The sequence below is a fragment of the Agelaius phoeniceus genome, chromosome 6 (assembly GCF_051311805.1).
Source record: "Agelaius phoeniceus isolate bAgePho1 chromosome 6, bAgePho1.hap1, whole genome shotgun sequence".
Classification (NCBI taxonomy): domain Eukaryota; kingdom Metazoa; phylum Chordata; class Aves; order Passeriformes; family Icteridae; genus Agelaius; species Agelaius phoeniceus.
The window spans coordinates 525359-546488 of NC_135270.1; the positions used below are offsets into that span (position 1 = coordinate 525359).

The 21130-nt window shown below is 48.6% G+C and overlaps 1 protein-coding gene and 3 long non-coding RNA genes across 7 annotated transcripts; all 4 read right to left on the bottom strand.

Moving 5' to 3' along the window:
• Positions 1 to 2294: 2294 nt before the first annotated feature.
• Positions 2295 to 6063, bottom strand: LOC129122093 (uncharacterized). Its single transcript, XR_013182620.1, has 3 exons — positions 5436 to 6063; positions 4193 to 4256; positions 2295 to 3553 (listed from the first exon to the last, which is right to left on the bottom strand). It is a non-coding gene; the product is annotated as an uncharacterized LOC129122093 (long non-coding RNA).
• A 5182-nt stretch (positions 6064 to 11245) lies between these two features.
• Positions 11246 to 15276, bottom strand: LOC143694270 (uncharacterized). 4 transcript variants are annotated; one of them, XR_013182618.1, is made up of 7 exons: positions 14110 to 14130; positions 13977 to 14020; positions 13833 to 13876; positions 13711 to 13751; positions 13603 to 13629; positions 12244 to 12336; positions 11246 to 11673 (listed from the first exon to the last, which is right to left on the bottom strand). XR_013182618.1 is itself a non-coding variant. In XM_077179452.1 (6 exons), exons 2-6 carry the CDS (start codon positions 14149 to 14151, stop codon positions 11669 to 11671), a joined length of 228 nt encoding a protein of 75 aa, XP_077035567.1. In that variant the 5' UTR covers positions 14152 to 14249; positions 15143 to 15276; the 3' UTR covers positions 11246 to 11668. The 4 variants fall into 4 exon arrangements, 2 of the variants coding, with proteins under 2 accessions (XP_077035567.1, XP_077035566.1); XR_013182617.1 differs by having other exon boundaries at positions 12244 to 13629; XM_077179452.1 differs by lacking the exons at positions 13603 to 13629; positions 13711 to 13751 and adding an exon at positions 15143 to 15276 and having other exon boundaries at positions 14110 to 14249.
• A 1885-nt stretch (positions 15277 to 17161) lies between these two features.
• LOC143694201 (uncharacterized) lies at positions 17162 to 18616 on the bottom strand. The gene is made up of 4 exons (XR_013182553.1): positions 18486 to 18616; positions 17545 to 17585; positions 17403 to 17444; positions 17162 to 17322 (listed from the first exon to the last, which is right to left on the bottom strand). It is a non-coding gene; the product is annotated as an uncharacterized LOC143694201 (long non-coding RNA).
• A 1229-nt stretch (positions 18617 to 19845) lies between these two features.
• Positions 19846 to 20723, bottom strand: LOC143694202 (uncharacterized). Its single transcript, XR_013182554.1, has 3 exons — positions 20562 to 20723; positions 20398 to 20483; positions 19846 to 20317 (listed from the first exon to the last, which is right to left on the bottom strand). It is a non-coding gene; the product is annotated as an uncharacterized LOC143694202 (long non-coding RNA).
• Between the last annotated feature and the right edge of the window lie 407 nt (positions 20724 to 21130).

Genomic DNA, 21130 nt, shown 5'->3' on the forward strand with positions numbered 1-21130 from the left:
GAGAGCCTCCGGCCCCGCGCGGGGACTCCCGCAAGGGCCCAGGGGCGCCGGGCTCCGGCCCTCGGGGCTTTATTCTCCGGCAGCCCGAGCCCCGCGGCTGCGGGGCAAAGAAGGAAAGGGGGCACGGGAAGAGAGGAGCGAGAGCAGGGCACGACAAAGGGCGGCGAGGGAGCTCGGGCTGTGCAGGAAAGCGGCACGGGAAGGGAAAGCCCGGGACGAGGGTACACGGAGGCTGGGCACAGGAAGGAGACAGGGGGAACAGAAGGGAGTAGCGGGCTAGGGACAGGACAGGAAGGAGCCGGCTTTGCGGGGGGAGAGGGAATGGGGGAAAGGGAGCGAGAGAAGGCGAATACGGGGAGAAGGAAGGAGGGCTAGAGAGAGGGACAGGCGGGGAAGCCTCCCAGAGCCCCGGCTGCACCCCGAGCCCGGCCCGGCGCCTCGCCCTGCCCGGGATGCTGCGGCGCTCGGCGGAGCTCGGCTCGCTCCGGAGACGCTCGGCTCCGGTCGGCTCTTGGCGCCTCAACTCGGCTCTTGGCGCCTGCATTCGCCTCTTCGGCCGAGCTCGCCTCGCTTCGGCCCAACTCCCAGCCGCTCTGTGCCTTCGGCGCGCCTCGGCTCCGCTCGCCTCGCCTCGGCTCCCCGACGGCGGGCGGGCAAGCGCCGCCGCCTCCCGTTCAGCTCGCCCGGCTCGGGGCTCTCCCGCTGCCGCGTCCCGCGGGCGGCCCGGCCACGGCGCGGACACGACCGGGAGCGCGGGCTCGGGCAGGAGCTCATTAGGCTGGGAGCGCACTGGCGCTAAGCAGCGCGCACGAGAGCAGCAGGCTCGCTTCGCCTGAGCTCGGCTCGCTTCGCTTCAGGCAGCCTCGGAAGCCTCGCCTCGGTTCGCTCGAGGCCGTCAGGGTCGGCCGCTCTCGCCTTTGCTTCGGCCGAGCTCGTGCGATTCCCCCGAAGGCGGCGGCGTTCGGTTGTGGTTTTAGAAATATCCTCCTCTATCGATTGGATCTCTCTACAGTTAGATTTATATTTCTAGAATACTTCTATTAATCCAAATAAAAACCCCATCTCTAACCCCATCTCAAATAAATACAAGAAAACACCTTCTTTTAAATGGTATCGAAATATTTTTATACTTTGTATAGTTATACTCACATTTATATTTATCGTTTCTTTTGATGCAATCTATTAATAATTATCTATAATATCTATAAAATTCTAGACATGTATTTAAAGTATTATCTATATTATGTATCGTATCTACTGCTGCAACTGATTTTTTCTTCTAGCTTTAAACTTTATCTGTATGTATTTATGATATCTTTCTAGACTTAGATTTCTACCTTCATATTCTTTGTATTTATCATTTTTATCATCAAAACCCTGCCTATTGACAAGTTAAAAAAAACGCTTTCTTTAACGATCTAAAAAATATTTTTATATTTATAATTTTCATATTTCTATTTATAATTTGCTCTCTAGTACGTGATAACATACCTGCTCCTGCACCGCAGTGGGGCTCCCTCTCCTGGGCACCTCGGGGTGCCCCCAGTGGCATCAGAGCCCCGAGTCTTCACCCCCCCCCTTTTCCTCTAGTTAGAAACGACACTGGAACTTTTTTCTGCAAACAAAGACATGACCTAAATCCTCTCCCCGTGTCCTAGACAGATAGATGTTCAGTTCTTAGTTGCCTGGGCAGCAGTTTCTTCAATAGAATGATAAACAATATGGAAACATTTTAGCTACAAGCAAATAGGCAAATCTGAACAAGGTCCTGGTGGCCAGCCACTGCAGTTCTTTTGAAGCAATTTTTTAAACAATCAAATACTGATACCACAAAAAATAAAGCAAAAAGCTGACTACCGGCTAAGAAAGAAGGAAAAATTAACTTTTGACGACAACAACAACATTCCAAGGACACAGGCTTTTTTCCAATCTCAGACCTTATTACTACTACCTCTCTTGGGAATTCTCATCGTGGATCCCAAAAGGAATAAATCCCTCAGCGTGTCCTAAAGCACCAAGGAGCTACCTACAAGTGAAGGTGGCTACTTTCAGTGCAGACACAGCTGATGACACAGCAGCAGCACAGTTCTGTGCTGCACAGGGATAGTACTGTCTCCTCTACTCCAGCAGCTGACTCTCCTGCCATGGCTTCTGTAAATGCATCAGAGCACGACCTTAACCACAAACAGGCAAGAAAACACCATCAGAAGTCTTTCATTAAGCAGTACAAGAAGGGTTCCAAGCAGAGACCAACACAATTTCAAGGAAGCAGTATGCAATTAAACCCCCTCAGATTTGTTCAAGTAGCCGGCAAAATGGAACCATTCAGAAATGACAAAGAAAACCCCCCCAAGTATTTATACAGGAGTCCTTAATGTCAGAAAGGGGATGACAGGTTATGTTCAGATAAGATGAATGTTTATTTGGATCTATAAATAAACTTCTCTCGTGGTCCTTTGCCAAAAAATAGAACCTACAAGTGAACACCTACACCTGCCTAAAGAGACCTAACGAGCCCCTGGCAGCCACTGGCATCAAAGCGCAGTGGATGTTTCTAATCCAGGCTAAGGAGAACAATATCACCTTTTGTTCTCTCCAGTTTGTTTTCTCTGCAGTCACATTTGCTCCTTATGATTTTTACAGTCTCTGTATCTTCTCGGGCAGCGCTGAGTCTGACGACCGGGATACGAGAGTCCTTCCCTGCCCTACGGAGAGAACCAGGAAAAAAAGTTAAAAAAAGAACAGGGCAGTTTGAAGTTAATACCTCCGACGAGAAGCAGCACCCGACAAACAGAGCAACGGTGAACAAAGCGTGACACCTCCCTGGGGACAGAAGACTTACAAACTCTCCGGGATTTACAATTCCAGTAACCAAGCCCTTCAGCACAGCAGCCAAGTGTCCCATTAGGTGGTGCTGCACCAAAGCACGATCCGAGAGGTTCCAAAGAGTGAAATGCACGTTATTGTCCAAAGACGTAAAATCTTGCAAAATACCAAAACTACAATAGATCTAAACTACAGGGCAAGAGTACAAGTGTTAGCTTGAGGAGCTGGAACCATCCAGGTGAGCAACTGCTAACTGGATCCTCAACAGACTTTGAGGAACCCTTCAGGATACAGAAGGGTTTTCCCCAGCAATGTCACAGGCCGAGTTTTGATAGAAGTACACTTGCCAGATGCTCAGAAACGTCACCCATCCTCCTCCGGGTGTCCTGAGAGAGCTGCGAATGGCTCTCACCTGGTTTGAGCTGGTTCTGTAAGGGCTCAGGGTGAATTTCACCAGATGCAACCAAACTGGGCAACTCCCAGTGGGACAGAAGGAACCCAAAGCTTGTTTTACCCAAAGCTTGGGTAAGCAGAGCTCCAGCAAATACCGAGGAAACGATCAGAACAGGGTAACAAATAATAAACATACCTTTTTTTTTTTTTTTTTTTTTCAGATGAGCAAAACAATTAAGGAGAAGGTGAAAACCTCACCATGACTGAACATTTCATCACCTGTAAGCTGACCATCCTTAGCATAGAGGACTCCAAATTTAAAATTCACCGATCCCTGGAAAATAAAACCAAATATTATTTGGTGAACAGTCAAACAGAAGACATAAAAATTTGGTTCCTCTAATCTTTGCCTACATCCTACACGTTAGAACATACATTTTATACCATCTCCTACTACACAATAATTTACCTTTAAACTTTGATAGTATAGCATAAAATCATTAACTTAGATGGGTGATCAATTATGATTAAGTTGGTGCTTCAAGTTATTTTTGCTGTCAGGTTCAAAAAAACATGACTTCTTTTTACTGTAACGAGCAATTGATTTAGAACTCATCAAAAGCCCATCCAAATACAAAGCCGTATTCACCGGACGGGTCTGTGAGCAAGAAGTAGTTAGGCTTGTACTCACCTCTTGCCCTTCAAGAACCAATAAATCCTGTCAACAGAAACAGCATCTTTAGCCCCCTCCTATTAAGGATTCTACAAGGATGATGGTTTTATTGGTGTTTAGAAGTTTGGATTTGAAATGGCCAGCTCAATGGATAAAGAGACAGTTTAAGTAGTATTAGATTATTATTATTATTATTATTAGCTACTGGAAGAAACAAACCAGTAGGATCTATACTTAATTACTTCTATTTCCAGGAAATCATAAAGAAAAAGAACCAAACCAAAAAAAGTCACTTCCTACCTTTTGTATCTCAGGATGAAAAATGTCTCTTGGGCTCTTCTCCAGTTTCTCCAGACTCCTGGCACTGAAATGCAAATGAACGAGTGCTTTATAGGAGGGCAAGTGCACATTCCAACCCCGAACCCCCAACTGATGGCAGTTACAGCGCTTACAAAATGAATCCTTCCCAGAGCCTCTGGGAAATGGAACGGTTTGTGCAACTGCCATTTCTTCCCCAAAATACTAACTCCCAACACTTCCTAAACTGAGTTTGCATTTTAAAAACAGAAATTAGGGAGACTCAGGGTGGAGATCAGGTTGAAATTGATTTCCTTCTAAAGCACAGGGGCTCTGTTCCATCACCCTTCACTTTGGCTCCACACGGAATCACGGGGAGCATTTTAGGAGGGCTCAAGAACCAATTCTATTTCTCTCTTTTTTCTAGTGCTCTCTCTTCCTAAATAATTCAAGGCAAGTCAAATGAAAAAGGACAAGTTCAGCAGCAAATTCACACTTTTCCCCTTTGTCTGCTCAAGAACAGCCTTTAAAACCACTTCTTGCTGCCTTCAACGGTTAAGACTTGCAAAACGGTTTCGCAAGTTTGATAGGTTTATCCTAAAAACCACAGAACGCAAGCTCTGAATGACAGGAAAAGGTACACAGGCAAATATCTCAGCTGATGGTGGCTTATTTGCAAACACAGACCTTAACGGACATTGCACGGAGAATGTTTCAGTGGGACTCTAAGGGAAAAATATTTTCTGAGTACCCTGTAAACAAGAAAAGCTAGGATATATTACAGGACATACCCACGTGTTCTGCATATTCAAATAGGATTATCAATAAAAACATTTAAGAAGGAAGAAAACCAAGGTAATTTTACTCAGCTATATTTACTGCCGATTTAGAGGGAAAAAAAAAAAAAAAGTGAACCAGAAACGCCTACAGTAGAACTTTAAACCAATTGCTTGGATAAAAGCAGCTCATGGAACATGAAGTAGAAAAAAAGCGAAACCAGTATCAGACCTGCCTATTTTCTTACCATTGCACAAGAAAATCCGACAAGCGGTAGAAAGTCACTGCCTAAAACCGATCCTAGGATGTAACCGAGAACAATGGAGGCATTTGCTAATCTAAACGGAAACCTTTTCCGGACCCTAGTGTCAAATCACACGTTTTGTCTCTCAGCAGCTCGAGGCTGGAGAGCATTTCCCCTGGGGGTCGGGAGGGCAGGGGCACAAGGGGCTGAGTTTGCCGATCGCACCTGTGCCATCAGAAGGATCCTGCCCGGCGCTCCTTGCGCTCGCCATTCTCCGGGCCATCGCTGTGTTTTACTGCTCAGCGATGCCGCTCCATCCGTTTGCGTGGAAGGAAGAGCCACGAGCACTGAGGCACTCAGCAGCCGTGTCATGCCAGCGATGTCGAGCGCTCTCTGCTCGCAAGGCTGAGCCCGCCGCGGAGCCGCCTCCGCAGCCGCTCGTCCGCCCCCGCCCGCAGCAGCGGCAGCGGCCCGAGGGAGACGCTGCAGCTCGGCGGCTCCCGCGCCTCCGCCAGCCCGAGGGCAGCCGCCGCACAGTGACCGCGGCAGCGCCCGGCGCCGCTCGCCCGGGGCGGCTCCTGCAGCTCCCGGCCCGCGGCAGCAAAGCACCGCCTGGCGCTCCGCCATCGGCGGGCGGCAGCGCGCCCCGCCCGAGCTCAGCCCCCGCCACCGGGACCTCTGAGCGAGGCCGAGGCACCGGGCGGACGCCCCTTCCGCGCCGCTCGGCTCCGTGCGGGCGGCCGGACGGAGGCTTCGCCCCTCCAGCGTCGCTGCCGCGGCTCCGTCCCGCGTGGCACAGGCGCCGGGAGCTGCCCGCTCCCCCGGCGCGCGGCCGCCTCGGCCCGCCAGCCATTCATATGGCGCGTCGGCCGTTGCGTCAGACGCCGCGCTTTACGGCCGCAGGGCCTGCCGGGAGTTGGAGTCTCGGACTGACAGCCACCGCTCCGTTCTCCGCCACCGGGAGCTGCGCTCCCGCCAGGGGATCAAACGGCTCCTTCGCTCCTGGGCGCGGAAGCACCTTAGGCAGCACCGCCCCTCCCGAATGTCCTTTCTTTTCCACTCCAACTCTTTTTTCTTTTTTTCACTCTGTTTTTCATCCCCTTTTCCACTTTCCCTCTTTCTTTTTCACTCTCACCCTTTTCCTTTTTCATTTTTTTTCTTCCTTTCTCTTCCTCCTTTTTTTTTTCTTCCTTTCCTGTTTCCTTTTCTTTCTTTCGCTCTTTCTTTCTGTCTTTCTCTATTTCTTTCTTTCTCTCGCTCTCTTCCTGTCTCTCTCTTTCTTTCTTTCTGTCTGTCTTTCTCTATTTCTTTCTCTCTCTCTTTCTTTCTTTCTCTCTGTCTCTCTTTCTTTCTCTCTATCTCTCTCTGTCTCTCTCTCTGTCTCTCTCTCTGTCTCTCTCTTTGTCTCTCTTTCTTTCTCTCTCTCTTTCTTTCTCTCTGTCTCTCTTTCTGTCTCTCTTTGTCTCTCTGTCTCTCTTTCTGTCTCTCTTTCCGTCTGTCTCTCTTTCTTTCTGTCTCTCTTTCTTTCTTTCTTTCTCTCTGTCTCTCTTTCTGTCTCTCTCTCTCTGTCTCTCTTTCTTTCTTTCTTTCTTTCTTTCTCTCTGTCTCTCTCTCTTTCTCTCTTTCTTTCTTTCTTTCTTTCTTTCTTTCTTTCTTTCTTTCTTTCTTTCTTTCTTTCTTTCTTTCTCTCTCTCTTTCTTTCTTTCTCTCTGTCTCTCTTTCTGTCTCTGTCTGTCTCTCTTTCTGTCTCTCTCTCTCTTTCTTTCTTTCTCTCTGTCTCTCTCTCTGTCTCTCTCTCTGTCTCTCTCTCTCTTTCTTTCTTTCTCTCTGTCTCTCTTTCTGTCTCTCTCTCTGTCTCTCTCTCTGTCTCTCTCTCTCTTTCTTTCTTTCTCTCTGTCTCTCTTTCTGTCTCTCTCTCTGTCTCTTTCTTTCTTTCTCTTGCTCTCTTCCTGTCTCTCTCTTTCTTTCTTTCTTTCTGTCTTTCTCTATTTCTTTCTCTCTCTCTCTTTCTTTCTTTCTTTCTCTCTCTTTCTTTCTTTCTTTCTTTCTTTCTTTCTTTCTTTCTTTCTTTCTTTCTTTCTTTCTTTCTTTCTTTCTTTCTTTCTTTCTTTCTTTCTTTCTTTCTCTATTTCTTTCTCTCTCTCTTTCTCTTCCTGTCTCTCTCTTTCTTTCTTTCTTTCTCTATTTCTTTCTCTCTCTCTTTCTCTTCCTGTCTCTCTCTCTCTTTCTTTCTTTCTCTCTCTATTTCTTTCTCTATTTCTTTCTCTATTTCTTTCTCTTGCTCTCTTTCTGTCTCTCTTTATTTCTTTCTCTCTCTCTTTCTTTCTTTCTTCCTTTCCTTTTTCCTTTTCTTTCTGTCTCTCTTTCTTTCTTTCTTTCTGTCTCTATTTCTCTCTTTCTTTCTCTCTCTCTCTCTCTTTCTTTCGCTCTCTTTCTGTCTCTCTTTCTTTCTGTCTCTCTTTCTTTCTGTCTCTGTCTCTCTGTCTCTCTCTCTTTCTTTAATTCTTTCTCTCTTTCTTTCGCTGTATTTCTAATCTTGGCTTTCCATTCTAGCTTTAGAATAAAAAAAAGCAGCAGTAGAAACGTTCAGGCGACTGGGGAGTGCAAAAAACCCCAAAACGGCAATGATTTTAGGAAAACTATTTCCTCCATGGGAGCCTGAAATTTTCTACAGCTGCAGGTAACATAGAGCTTTTATTTCTTCTTCTATATAGATTATACTTTATACTCTATTTATACATCGCCCCCTGCCGTCTGCTTTGGCGCACTGCAGGCACAGCGCCCCCTGCCGTCTGCTTTGTCGCACTGCAGGCAGAGCGCCCCCTGCCGTCTGCTTTGTCGCACTGCAGGCAGAGCGCCCCCTGCCGTTTGCTTTGGCGCACTACAGGCACAGCGCCCCCTGCCGTCTGCATGGGCGCACTGCAGGCAGAGTGCCGCCTAATGACGTCAGCCCGTCGACACGGCGCCCCGACCAGGACACGCCCACTCGGGCGGCCGTTGCCATCTTGTACGGCACCCCGTGTCGGCCAGGGCGCCGCCAGCCTGTACGGCACAATTTTACGGCAGTCGCGCTTTACGGCACCTTTTGCGACAGTCGCGCTTTACGGCACCTTTTGCGACAGTCGCGCTTTACGGAAGTTTTACGACAGTCGCGCTTTACGGCACCTTTTGCGACAGCCGCGCTTTGCGGCAGTTTTACGACAGTCGCGCTTTACGGCACCTTTTGCGACAGTCGCGCTTTACGGCACCTTTTGCGACAGTCGCGCTTTACGGCACCTTTTACGACAGTCGCGCTTTACGGCACCTTTTGCGACAGTCGCGCTTTGCGGCAGCTTTACGACAGTCGCGCTTTACGGCACCTTTTGCGGCAGTCGCGCTTCACGGCACCTTTTACGACAGTCGCGCTTTACGGCACCTTTTGCGACAGTCGCGCTTTACGGATTTTACGACAGCCGCGCTTTACGGCTGTTTTACGACAGCCGCTCTTTACGGCACCTTTTGCGACAGTCGCGCTTTACGGCACCTTTTGCGACAGTCGCACTTTACGGCTGTTTTACGACAGTCGCGCTTTACGGCACCTTTTGCGACAGCCGCGCTTTACCGCATCTTTTGCGACAGTCGCGCTTTACGGCACCTTTTGCGACAGTCGCGCTTTACGGCTGTTTTACGACAGTCGCGCTTTACGGCACCTTTTGCGACAGCCGCGCTTTACGGCATCTTTTGCGACAGCCGCGCTTTACGGCACCTTTTGCGACAGTCGCGCTTTACGGTATCTTTTGCGACAGCCGCGCTTTACGGCACCTTTTACGACAGTCGCGCTTTATGGCATTACCCTTTATGGAACTTTTTTGGTACTTTACAGCACTTTACGGTTTTTATTTTGTTTTTAATCTATTTTTATTTTTTTTAAATTTTTTTTTTTACTTAATGTTTATTTTTAATTTTTCAAGCTTTTATTTTTCTAATTCTATTTTTTATTTACTTATTATTTTTCATTTTTCTATTTCTAAAGCTTTTTTTTTTTAATTTTATTTTTTATTTAATTTTAATTTTTTCTATTTCTAAAGCTTTTTTTTTTAATTTAATTCTTTAAAAGTTTTTCTATTTTTAGGGCTTTAATTTTATTTTTTAATTTTATTTTTCAATTTTTAAAACACTTATTTTATTTTTCTAGTTATATTTTTTATTTAATTTTTATTTTTAATTTTTATATTTATAAGGAGTTTATTTTATTTTTTTATTTTATTTTTGATTAAATTTATATTTTTTTCTATTTTTAAAGTTTTTATTTTTTTTTTTATGTAGTGCTGCCCAGACCAACTCAAGCTGGTGATTGTGGTGGTGTTTGAGGGTCTTGCATTACGGCACTACCTTTTATGGAACTCTTACAGCACTTCACAGTTTTTATTTTGTTTTCCAATTATTTTAAATTAATTTTGTTTTTTTACTTTTATTTAATTTTTATTTTTAATTTTTCTATTTTTAAAGCATTTTTATTTTAGTTTTTAATTTTATTTTTTATTTACTTATTATTTTTAATTTTTCTATATTTAACGTTTTTATTTTTTATTTTTTAAATTTACTTACTATTTTTAATTTTTCTATTTCTAAAGATTTTTATTTTTTTAAGTTTAAACTTTTTTATTTTTAAAGCATTTATTTTTTTATTTTTTATTTAATTTTTATTTTTAATTTTTTATTTTTAGAGCTTTAATTTTATTTTTTAATTTTATTTTTTATTTTTCTATTTTTAAAGCTTTTATTTTATTTTTCTAATTTTATTTTTTATTTATTTTTTATTTTTAATTTTTCTATTTTTAAAGGTTTTTATTTTTTTTTTATTCAGTGCTGCCCAGACCAACTCAAGCTGGTGATTGTGGTGGTGTTTGAGGGTCTTGCATTACGGCACTACCTTTTATGGAACTCTTACAGCACTTTACAGCACTTTACAGTTTTTGTTTTGTTTTTCATTTATTTTAAATTAATTTTGTTTTTTTACTTTTATTTAATTTTTATTTTTAATTTTTCTATTTTTAAAGCATTTTATTACATTTCATTTGGTGCTGCCCAAACCTGCTGTAGTGCATTTTTATACTTTATAATACTTTGAAGTCATTTTGTTTTGTATCCCCATATTTTTCCCAAATGGTTTATCCCAAACTGTACCCCCCTCCTTCTCCCTGTGTTATCCCTCTCCCGGGATGAGATCATCCCCAAACCCCGACCCTGGCTCTCTGTCAATCACTCAGCCTCCCATCCCCTCCATGCAGAAGTTTCGGTCCAAGTCGTCCAGTGATCAGCCAGAGGCCAGGGGTCAGCCCCCCGAGCCTTGCCCCATACGCTGTCCTAAATGTCTATGGCCCAGCATCCATCCCTTAGGGTCACTTAATGGTTGGTAAAATGTTATCTACTTTGGGTTACCACCTCCCTTTAAACGTAACCTTGGCACATCTCCCTGGGGCTTGGCAGGAGGCCCCTGAGGTGCAGGAGCTCCTTTGGGACTCCTAATAAAACCTTGGATTAACCCCTGCTAAGAGTCGGCCCTTTATCATCTACCGCTGTCTCTGGTGTCTCTTGTGCTGCACAGGGGCCCAGCCCAGGTGCCCTCAGCACCCTCGGGGCACAGACAGTGTCTCCCCCCAGCCCAGGTGCCCTCAGTACCCTCGGAGCACAGACAGTGTCTCCCCCTAGCCCAGGTGCCCTCAGCACCCTCGGGGCACAGACAGTGTCTCCCCCCAGCCCAGGTGCCCTCAGCACCCTCGGGGCACAGACAGTGTCTCCCCCCAGCCCAGGTGCCCTCAGCACCCTTGGGGCACAGACAGTGTCTCCCCCCAGCCCAGGTGCCCTCAGCACCCTCGGGGCACAGACAGTGTCTCCCCGCTCTCGGCCGTGTCAGGGCTGCCCCCCGGTGTCTGCCGACTCGGGACCGGCCGAGGGTTACTGAGAGGCTCGCACAAACCCGCTCGGCCGCTGATTGTGGCGGTGTTTGAGGGTCCCCAGGACGAGGGAAGAGACGAGAATCTTGACTCCACCTCTCAGAAGGCTGAAATATTATTTTATGATCTCTATTATATTAAAAGAAAATGAGATAGTAGAACTATACTAAAAGAGCAAGGAGACATCAGAAAGCTGGAAAGGAATGAATAATAAAAACCTGGGACTGCTCACAGCCCCGACGCAGCTGGACCATGATTGGTCATCAAGTAGACACTGCACAGGAGACCAATCCAAGATGCCCCTGTTGCTAAACCATCTCCAGCCCACACTCCACAGCCAGCAGATCGTTATTGGTTCCATTTCTGTTCTGAGGCTTCTCAGGAGAAAAATCCCAGCAAAAGGATTTTCATCAAACACGTCAGTGCCAGGTGATGGCACAGGCAGCATGGGCCGGCCGAGGTCACTGTGTCATCCCTGCCAGCCCAGGTGTCACAGCAAGGAGGAGAGAGTTCACCCTGTGCTCACCCTGCAATACAGAGCAATACAACACAACACACATATTAACACAAGATGATAACCTTTTTCTATTTTCTTTACATGTGGATTTATTGTTACAGGAAACCCAAAACAACAAAAGCACGCAAAAAACAACACTCATCTACAATTAACACCCCCTTCAGATGACACACGAAGTCACCATCCCTCTCATCACAACTGCTAAATTACACCCCAGCAATCATTGGTCCTCGGGAACGTGGTTCCCGGGAGCCTCAAAAAAATCTTCCTGCCTGACAAAAACCCCGGTCCCTGGACAGTCCGCGCCCAAACTCTGGTGATGAACGTCACCTCACAGACCGACCGGGACCGAGAAAAAAAAAACAGCCGGGGGGGGGGGGAAACCCAGCTGGGGATTTTTTATTCTAAATTTGAAAATGAGTTGAAAAACTTGAAAAGCAAAAGTCACACACACAAGGTTAAATCCAGTAATCCAGTCGGCATGCGCTGACACACGCAGAGACGAGCAGACGCAGACAGACACATGCTCTCACACACGCTCACACGCTCTTCCCACTTACACACTCGCTGCGGCCCTTACTCGAGACGCTGAAGAACGTGCTGCCACACATCTTCTGGCTGCGCTCCTTGACGTCAGTTGGTAGGTTCTGGGGAAATCGGTAGCCTCGGGGACCTGTGAGACGACAGGAAGCGGTCAACGAGTGGCTATCTGACAGCTAGGACTTGTCTCCACTCTGGACCAATAAGTTTTCTACCCAAAATCCCATAAAAGACAGATGAACAGTAAAGTTTTTATAACTCTTCTACCTGACTGTGACTACGTGCCCGGGCAGGGCAGCTCCAACCATAAGTGGTACAATATAAGTACACACAACAATCTAAGTCGATGCATACAGTGCAAGTGTACATAGAGGGTAGGTACATACAGTATAAGCCAGCACAGGTACACACAATATAAGCCAGGACTTGAGATAACTCGCTGGAAGATGAATTCTTGAGTCCTATACCCTTCAGAAGATGGAACCTATAGAAGTACTGCAGTCACATGAGGAGGGTGCAAGACACTCCCTCTAGCAGTCCAAGAAAATGGCATGGAAAAAAAGGCACTACCAAAGCTGGTAGTGAGAAGGAAGATGGATGAGAACATCTTCTCCCTTTGAGACAGGAATGTCTCAAAGAGTAAAAATGTAAAGATGCCAGAATAAGGGATATCCAGAAAGGAACGTGAGTAGAACACAGCCTAGATGGCACAGAATAGTGCCGATAAAGCATTGAGACATAATAAAGGCCTATGACGTGGAAGACAACGGACACAGACACGGACAACACAGACACGGACAACATAGACACAGAGACAAGTGGCAACTGCCTGGCACTGTCCCCTTAGGCACCCGAGATGCCTAGCGCAAGATGTGCCAGAGGCTGATGATGCCAAAGGAGAGGAAGCCCTATGACGATAGCATGTGATGATGAAATGTAACTCGTTAAAAGAAGTTAGTGCCAAAGCAGTTAAGAGGATGCTCGAGAGGCTCAGCGAGCCTAGAGAAGGAAGCCGACGGCCGGGTGACCGTGGCTGTAGCTCCGGACGTGAAGGCGAGCTCCTCGGGGGAATGATCCGTGACGACGTCGGGCCGAGGAAGGCGGACAACGCAAAGTTCACGAGAATGCTGAGATGGGTCGGAACTGCCCTGCCCAGCAAAGGCTCTGGTCAGGCTGAGGAGAAACCCTCTCCCTTTTCTTCCAGAGAGCTGGTCCCACTACAGACCTCTCCGCTAAGCTGACATCAAATTGCCCTCTGTGATAGTAAAGGTTTTTCCCCTTCTCCCAACTGCTGGCCCCGACACTTATCTTTTGGAAAAGGAGCAGACAAAATCCATCCTCGGTCGGACGTGGATGGTGAAATGTGCTCCGTGTGTGCCTCGGTGCTGTTGTTTCCAACCTTTGGCTACGAGGCTCCTCAGGGTACCTAAGACAAAACAGAAAAGGTGACTATTGCCGTCAAAAACAGTAATCCCCAGGGCTCCTCCGCACCCCTGCCCCGGCCCACCTCAAATCTTGATTTGACTCCAGAGGGTGCCCAGAAGATACCTGCAAAAAGAATAGGTACACACTTAGCATGCTGCTGTGTAACACTCACCTGTGAGTCAGCCTGCCTAAACACCGACTCACCTGCCCTCCTCTGTTCCTTGGCATGCCTAGGGCAGCGACAGCACCTGCAAAGAAACAAAGCAGAAAAGCATGCTGAGACACTGTGAAAACACAACCTCCCAAATCTGACAAGGATGCCACACTGATACCTTAAGCTGCACACACCTGGAATGGGCATGCTCGGCCAGGATAGATGGCAAGCAGACCACCTAAAATAAAAAGTGGAGATGCTAAGAGCTGCACCAGAAACTGAGACATCAGCAAAAACAACTGCTTCTGTACACTACTCAATGCTCACCTCGCCCACTCGGCCTTGACTTCCTAAAAAGAGAGCCATCATTTATGCTCTCTCTACAGAGACAAACAGTGACTGACCTGCTCGGGGGAATCCCCTCACCCGGGATGGGGGGCTCTGCCCTGGATTTCATCCTTCTGCACCTGAAAGAAAGGACAAAAATCAAAGAGCTGCAGGATAACTTAAGAGCTCCAGACATCTTGTGCCCATCTGCAAATCCCACCTAGAGTCCAACGACACCCCACATTACAAACATCAAGTCCCCGGGACTTCTCCTATTGCACCAGGCTATGCAGCAAGGCAGAGCAGCTCCAGCACAAATGTGTGCAGACACCCGTGACACAGGACAGGACAAACAACGGGGACACAACAGGAACAGAAATCTCTGGGTAAGGAAAATGACAGCGAGCACCAAGAGGATGCAAAATTAGAGGACCGAGGTGAAACTGATGGCAGGCTGATGAAGTTCAGAGAACCCTGGAGGAACAAGATGCTAACTGAATGATTTATTCCAAGAACTGCAAAGATGGATGCCCGAGAATCCTACGGTCAGAAGCCTCTACCTGTCCCCACATTCTTACAAGTCCTAATCCATCATAACAGAACCTTGCAGGGTGCAGCTGTCCATACAGCTCAGAACAAGACCTGAAAAGACATCTGACCGGATGCTTCGAAAAAGAGTTGCCATTCTGATACCTGTCTGAGCTGCCGAGTTAAAAGTTCCATGGCATCGGTGCCAGGGCAAGGAACGCTGAGAGTACAGATACTAAGACTGGTGCCAAGGTTTCTGACAGGCCCCTCAAAGGGCTATGATAAAAGACATGAGATATCCAACAACACATAATACACAAAAGACAAGTGACACAATACACACTGGGACTGCTCCGCCCCGCTCACCTCAGCACTGGGATCAAAAGTGAGATTTTGCTTTTATGGGGCCTAAGGGGCCACTTCATGGACACCCCCCCACCTCCAAAGCTACTCACCTCCAAAGCGGACTCAAATCCCCCCCTCCCAGTAATTCCCAACCCAGCACCCTGCTTTCATCCCCCCTGGGGGTCGTGGCCCTCTACTTCTCTCTCAGACATCTGGGGATGCCGGTCTCAGGTGCAAAGAAAGGCCACCTCGTCAGCTGGGAAGGTCCTGCTGGCACCGGGCTGGTGTCTCTTAGACAGCTGTATTAAAGAAAACCAAACATCAATGCCTGATCGTGGCACCACATCGGCCAAAACCCCACAAGTCTGCTCCTCACCCTTCTCTTAAGAACGCTCAGCTGCTTGGGCCGCACGCTTCGGGCACACTCAGAGACCGAGGCCGTTGCCACAGGGGACGCCTGGGTTAAGAGGAGATGAGGTGATTTGGCACGGCTGAAACCTGAGTGGACCCTCGCTCCTCCCCCCTACATCCCTGACTCACCACAACTCCTGGGCAGCTGCCGAAGGCCACCCGGATGGCACCTTTAAATAGAAAAGTTTAGGGCTTCATCACCAAGTCCTGTAATACATCCACAGGCTTCACATTTGCAGGAAACCCGGTGCATCGGCCGGCTGGTGACGGGGGCTTGGCATACTCCGAGTGGATTGCCTAAAGTGCACAAACGAGAACGGAAGCTTAGAGCTGCACCAGAAATTGAGACCTGAGCAATAACAACTACTTCTCTCCACTGCTCACCTTGACTGCTGGTATCCACATTTACTTCCTAAAAAGAAAGACAAAGAACAGTGCTGTAACAGAGTCACCATATACACTTCTGCTGCAGAGACAAACGGTGCCTCACCTGCACGGGGGAAACCCCTCACTCGGGATGGGGCCCTCTGGCACACATTTAATCCATCTGAATCTGAAAAAAAAGTTAGGACAAAACTCAAACTGTTGCAGGATAACTTAGGAGCTCCAGACGTCTGGTGTCCATCTACAAATCCCATCTAGAGTCCCACTACACCCCACATTACAAACTCCCAGGGACTTCTCCTACTGCACCAGGCTATGTGGCAGGGCAGAGCAGCTCCGGCACAAATGTGTGTGCTGACACCCGTGACACGGGACAGGATGTGACAGACAGGGGGGACACAACAGGAACAGAAAGCTCCTGGCAAGGAAAGTGGCTGCAAGGACTCAGAGAATGCAAAAGGAGATGACCAAGATGAGACAGATGGCAAACTGATGAGGCTCAGAGAACCCTAGAGGAAGATGCTGGCTGAATGATTTATTCCAAGAACTGCAAAGATGGATACCCAGGAATCCTACGGTCAGAATCCTCTCCCTAACCTCGCATTCTTACAAAGCCTAATCCGTCATAACGGAGCACTGAGGAGCACGGCTGTCCGTGCAGCTCAGAACAAGACCTGAAAAGCCACCTGACTGGATGCTTCCAAAGAGAGATGCAATTCTGATGCCTGTCGGAGCTCCTGAGTCAAAGGTTCCATGGCCTGGGCACCAGGCTGAGGAACACTGAGATCACAGATTCTAAGAATGGCGCCAAGGTTTCTGACAGGCCCTTCACAGGGCTAAGATAAGAGACATGAGACACCCAAACATCACATAATACACAAAAGACAAGGGACACGATACACACCGGGACTGCTCTGCCCTGCGCACCTCAGCACTGTGATCAAAAGTGAGACTTTCCTTTTACGTGGCCTAAGGGGCCACATCTTGGCTACCCTCATCTCCAGAGACAACTCAACCCCCTCCCCCCCAGGAGCCCCAACCCAGCACCCTGCTTTCATCCCCTCTGTGGGTCGTAGCCCTTGACTTATCTCTTGGACATACGGAAATCCCAGTCCATGTCAGGTGCGAAGGAAGGCCGCCTCGTCAGCTGGGAAGGTCCTGCTGGCACCGGGCCGTTGCCTCTTAGACAGCTATATCAAAGGAAACCAAACATCAATGCCTGATCCTGGCACCACATTGGCCAAAACCCCACAAGTCTGCTACTCACCCTTCTCCTAAGAAGGCCCGGCTCTTCGGGTCGCACGCTCCGGCCGCGCTCGGAGGCCGATGCCATCGTCGTGGGGTGCGCCTGGGTTAAGTGGACAGGAGGTGACGTGGCATTGCTGAAACCTGAGTGGACACTCGCTCCTCCCCCCTACATCCCTGACTCACCACAACTCCTCGGCGGTTCCTGACGGCTGCCCGGAACGCGGGGCTCGCGAGAGCGGCAAACCCGGTCTGGCGGCCCGTTGGGGATGGGAGCTTGGCATGCTCCGAGCAGATGGCCTAAGGCACAAAAATGAGAATGGAGACTTAGACTTGCCCCAGGAATTGAGACCTCAGCAACAAGAAAGGCTACTGCTCACCTTACCCTCTTGAACTTGACTGCTGAGATCCTGCTATACTTGCTAAAAATAAAGACAAAGAACAGCGCTGTAACAGGGTCACACTTGACACATCCCCTGCACAGACAAATGGTGACTGACCCGCTATGGGGAACCCCCTCACCCGGGATGGGGTGCTCTGCCATGGATGCAATGCATCTGCACCTGCAAGAGAGTTAGAACATATGTCAAACACCTGCAGGATGACTCAAAAGCTGCAAACACCTTATATCAATCTAGGAACAGCATCTAGAGTCCAAGTACACCCCACATGAAAAATTTCAACTCCCCAGGGCTTGTCCTATTACAAAAGGCTATGCAGCAGGGCAGAGCAGCTCCGGCACAAATATGTGCAGACACCCGTGACACAGGACAGACAGGACACAACAAACAATGGGCACACAACACAGACAGAAATCTCTTGGCAAAAAGGATTACTGCGAGCAACGAGAGCATGCCAAATGAGATGACCGAGGTGAGACTGATGGCAAGCTGATGTGGCTCAGAAAACACTGATGGAAGAAGATGCTAACTGAATGATTTATTCCAAGAACCTGCAAAGATGGATGCCCGAGAATCAGACCGGTCAGAAGCCTCTACCGGTCCTCACATTCTTTCAAGTCCTAATCTGCCATAATGGATCCTGGCAGGGCATAGCTGTCCATACAGCTCAGAACAAGACCTGAAAAGACATCTGACTGGATGCTTCCAAAGAGAGATGCAATTCTGATACATGTCTGAGCTCCCCAGGCAAAGGTTGTAAGGCATGGGTGCCAGGCCAAGAAATGCAGAGATCACAGACGATAAGAACAATGCCAAGGTTTCTGACAGGACCCTGAAAAGGCTAAGGTAAGAGACATGAGATACCCAAACAACACATAATGCACAATAGACAAGGGACACAATACACACCGGGACCGCTCTGCCCAGCGCACCTCAGCACTGTGATCAAAAGTGAGATTTTGCTTTTATGGGGCCTAAGGGGCCACTTCATGGACACCCCCCCACCTCCAAAGGGGACTCAAAAACCCGTCGCAGTATTTCCCAAACCAGCACCCTGCTTACATCCCCCCTGGGGGTCGTAGCCCTCTACTTCTCTCTCAGACATCTGGGGATGCCGGTCTCAGGTGCAAAGAAAGGCCACCTCGTCAGCCGGGAAGGTCCTGCTGGCACCGGGCTGGTGTCTCTTAGACAGCTGTATTAAAGAAAACCAAACATCAATGCCTGATCGTGGCACCACATCGGCCAAAACCCCACAAGTCTGCTCCTCACCCTTCTCTTAAGAACGCTCAGCTGCTTGGGCTGCACGCTTCGGGCACACTCAGAGACCGAGGCCGTTGCCACAGGGGACGCCTGGGTTAAGAGGAGATGAGGTGATTTGGCACGGCTGAAACCTGAGTGGACCCTCGCTCCTCCCCCCTACATCCCTGACTCACCACAACTCCTGGGCAGCTGCCGAAGGCCACCCGGATGGCACCTTTAAATAGAAAAGTTTAGGGCTTCATCACCAAGTCCTGTAATACATCCACAGGCTTCACATTTGCAGGAAACCCGGAGCATCGGCTGGCTGGTGACGGGGGCTTGGCATACTCCGAGTGGATTGCCTAAAGTACACAAACGAGAACGGAAGCTTAGAGCTGCACCAGAAATTGAGACCTGAGCAATAACAACTACTTCTCTCCACTGCTCACCTTGACTGCTGGTATCCACATTTACTTCCTAAAAAGAAAGACAAAGAACAGTGCTGTAACAGAGTCACCATATACACTTCTGCTGCAGAGACAAACGGTGCCTCACCTGCACGGGGGAAACCCCTCACTCGGGATGGGGCCCTCTGGCACACATTTAATCCATCTGAATCTGAAAAAAAAGTTAGGACAAAACTCAAACTGTTGCAGGATAATTTAAGAGCTCCAGACGTCTTGTGTCCATCTACAAATCCCATCTAGAGTCCCACTACACCCCACATTACAAACTCCCAGGGACTTCTCCTACTGCACCAGGCTATGCGGCAGGGCAGAGCAGCTCCGGCACAAATGTGTGTGCTGACACCTGTGACACGGGACAGGACGTGACAGACAGGGGGGACACAACAGGAACAGAAAGCTCCTGGCAAGGAAAGTGGCTGCAAGGACTCAGAGAATGCAAAAGGAGATGACCGAGGTGAGACTGATGGCAAACTGATGAGGCTCAGAGAACCCTGGAGGAAGATGCTGGCTGAAAGATTTATTCCAAGAACTGCAAAGATGGACACCCAGGAATCCTACGGTCAGAATCCTCTCCCTAACCTCGCATTCTTACAAAGCCTAATCCGTCATAACGGAGCACTGAGGAGCACGGCTGTCCGTGCAGCTCAGAACAAGACCTGACAAGCCACCTGACTGGATGCTTCCAAAGAGAGATGCAATTCTGATGCCTGTCTGAGCTCCCGAGTCAAAAGGTCAATGGCCTGGGTACCAGGCCAAGGAATGCAGAGATTACAGATGCTAACAATGATGCCAGGGTTTCTGCTAGGCTCCTCAAAGGCCTAAGGTAAAGGACATGACACATCCAACCACACAGAACACACAATAGACAAATGACACAGTACACACCGGCACTGCTCTGCCCTGCGCACCTCAGCACTGTGATCAAAAGTGAGACTTTGCTTTTATTTCCCCCCCAGGCCTAAGGGGCCGCTTCGTGCACACCCCCGTCTCCAAAGTGGACTCAAAAACCCCTCCCGGTGGGTCCCTGCCCTGCGCCCTGGTTTCATCCCCTCTGTGGGTCGTGGCCCTCTACTTATCTCTCAGACATCTGGGGATGCCGGTCTGTGTCAGGTGCAAGGGAAGGCTGCCTCGACAGCTGGGAAGGTCCTGCTGGCACTCTTGTTCAACAACTTCCTGTTGTTTCTTCATCTGCTCCAATAAAGTAAACAAAATATCAATGCATAACCTCAGCAGCACATTGGCCAAAACCCAACAATTCTGCCACTCACTCTTTTCCCAAGAATGCCCGGCTCCTGGGGCCGCACGCTTCAGCCGCACTCGGAGGCTGACGCCATCGTCGTGGGGCACGCCTGGGCTAAGAGGAGACGAGGGGATGTGGCGCTGCTGAAACCTGAGCGGAGCCTCGCTCCTCCTCCCTACTTCCCTGACTCACCGCAACTCCTCGGCCATTGCTGAAGGCTACCCTGGTGACACCTTTAAACAGAAAAGGCAGAGGCTTCATCGCCGAGTCCCGGGATTCTTCCCCAGGGCTCGGGAGAGCGGCAAACCCGGCGCGTCGGCCGGTTGGTGACTGGGGCTTGGCGTACTCCGAGTGGATTGCCTGAAGCGCAGAAACAGGAACGGATGCTTAGAGCTGCACCACAAAGTGAGACTGGAGCAATAACAACTAACTGCTTCTGTACGCTACTCAATGCTCACCTTGCCCATCTCACCTTGCCTGCTGATGTCCAGCTTCCTAAAAAGAAAAAGAACAGAGCTGTAACAGAGTCACACTTGACACTCCCCCTGCAGAGACAAACGGTGACTGACCTGCTCAGGGGAACCTCCTCACTCGGGATGGGCGGATGGATTTTGCCCTGGATTTTATCCTTCTGCATCTGAAAGAAAGCGAGGACAAACGTCAAAGGGCTGCAAGATATCTTCACAGCTCCAAACATCTTCTGTCTATCTAGGAATATCATCTAGAGTCCGGCCACACCCCACAAACTGCGTGTCCCTGAG